Source organism: Mizuhopecten yessoensis, unplaced genomic scaffold, assembly GCF_002113885.1.
Source record: "Mizuhopecten yessoensis strain PY_sf001 unplaced genomic scaffold, ASM211388v2 scaffold4113, whole genome shotgun sequence".
Lineage (NCBI taxonomy): Eukaryota > Metazoa > Mollusca > Bivalvia > Pectinida > Pectinidae > Mizuhopecten > Mizuhopecten yessoensis.
In genome coordinates this window covers 8,212-10,411 of record NW_018405382.1, presented here as the reverse complement: position 1 = coordinate 10,411, position 2,200 = coordinate 8,212, and the positions used below count along the sequence as shown (strand labels likewise).

General features: G+C 39.9%; 1 protein-coding gene across 1 annotated transcript; it reads left to right on the top strand.

The window, feature by feature from the left end:
- The first annotated feature begins 454 nt into the window (after positions 1–454).
- On the top strand, positions 455–1,830 carry LOC110448522. The gene is made up of 2 exons (XM_021494803.1): positions 455–523; positions 989–1,830. Exon 2 carries the CDS (start codon positions 1,003–1,005, stop codon positions 1,828–1,830), a length of 828 nt encoding a protein of 275 aa, XP_021350478.1. The 5' UTR covers positions 455–523; positions 989–1,002.
- The last annotated feature ends 370 nt before the right edge of the window (positions 1,831–2,200 follow it).

Here is a 2,200-nt window from a genome sequence, read left to right as displayed (position 1 = left end):
TGATTCATCCACAGGACTCGTCCATTAATTCAGAGACGTGTAAAGCCACCGTAGTACATACATCTCTGATTCATCCACGGGACTGACGTGCTATTTTTGTTCACAAAATGAATTCAATTGAAAAACCCACCTAGAAATCATATAACAAATGGCTTGTAAAGAAAACAAGTCGAGGTTTGAAAAAGTTGACAAACAATCACTAATGTAGTGTGATTATGTACAGATAGATAGGTCACCAAATCAGTAAAGACAACGACGACAATGTTATATCTGATGATGATAATAACGCTAAACCCCCCCCCCCCCCCAAAGAAAATATTAAGATAAAAATTATTGAGAAATATAACAGTGTGAATTAATGACTACACAGCCTGTATGAATAAGACAACTGCTACAGGTATTTTTAATTCAGTTTTAATAATTCAGATTGTTTACAAGATTGCTGCCTGGAACACTGACAGACTGTCCTACAGACGGTAAGGTTAGGAGCTCAGGGTTCTGTGATGTATAAGAAATGAATAAGGTAATGAAAATAAATGGTGGATATTGTGAAGGAAATTTATTCATAACAGGCAGGCATTGTAGTCAGTGAAGGGTTTAAGCATTGGTTCCTTGCGTGAGGTTTGTGATTGACCCAGAAATTGTTGGCAATAATGCAGCTGTGTGTTAATTTCTCTCGGAAGATACTGATTTTAAAATACCAGAATAATAATATGACATCGATCATTGAATAATAGAATAGATCATAATCTGGCGGTTTTTTCCTGGAAGACAACTCTAAGTATGTCAAAATATCCCTAGAAATTATCATAATGGCACCAACTGTTCCTATTTCCTTAATGCAGCGAGTCCACTGATATTTCTGGGTTGCCATTGCCTTTTATTGTAAGCAAGTGTTGAATGAAGAACATTTTGCCGTTTGATGCTGAGGTTAGAATTGGTATAGGAATTTAGTATTGAGTTGAAAATTGTGATTTTATTTTTACAGATTTGATGTGATCTATGTCGTCACAGAATCGAGTGTCACCAGAGCCTGGGGCTGAGGAGGTTGGGGTCAGGTATCGAGGTAGTGAGTCCTACCTCATGGAGACTCGCTGCCCAGGAAGCAGCATCACAGACATCAGGGTCCCGAACTGCTCTCAGGGGAGCAGTATCACAGATGTACATATACCATCAGCCCCTCAACAGGCCAACTACCTGGAACCTGGGCAGGAATCATTTCCACAACGCCGTGAAAATGCCTGGGGAGACGATTGCTACAATGATGATTTGCAGAAGGAGACAAGTCATCAAGGAAGTGTTTTGACAGTAAATACTGACAACTCACAGATTACAGCTAGCCAACCAGACAGTGGCTTTATTGCAGATCATCATTTTGACAGTTCTCAGAAGGAGGCTAAAAACCAAGACAACAATTGGTCAGAGGGTCATCATAAGGATAATGAAGACGAGGTTCATCGAGTTAGAAATGCTTGGGCAGATCCTTATCCCTACAAGACTGATCATGTTGACAATAGCAGTTCTGAAGGTCATAAGGACAGCAAGCAGAAGGAGCGTGCAGGGCCAAGTTTGGCCTTTGCAGCTACCAATGACAATACTCAACCACTGACTGCCCTTCCTGAACATTCTCGGACTGTGTCCAGTCACGATGACAGCTCACGAAAAAATACTGGTCAACAGAAAACTGCTCAAAATTGGTTACCACGGAAACACAAAGAAGACATACAGGACTGGGCATATGATGATAATGTGCCAATAAAGGACTTTCCTTTACCAAACATAGAACGGCCAAATGATCGCATTATTGGAGGTAAGCACTCCCTTTTTTAATAACAGATTTCTTAGAAATTTACCTTACTTACATTGGGCAATCAAGGTAGTATACATTGGGCGATCAAGGTAGTATACATTGGGCGATACATTGGGCGATCAAGGTAGTATACATTGGGCGATCAAGGTAGTATACATTGGCAGAGTTAGGAGGGGGATGCGCTTTATGACCATCCCACCAAAAATACATGCAAATCTTCTACAAAACTTTTGTCCTTTTCATGATTTCAGCACATAACGAACTATCCCAGATCTATTTCTGTATAACTGGTGGTGTATATATCCTGATCAGGTATGTGGTGTTATATTATCAAATATAACTACTTCAACAACACAGATATGTAGATGTCCTTTATTTGCTGTAAAACAC

Coding starts and splice junctions, on each gene's coding strand:
- LOC110448522 (XM_021494803.1), top strand. CDS start 1,003: ATGTCGTCACAGAATCGAGTGTCACCAGAGCCTGGGGCTGAGGAGGTT.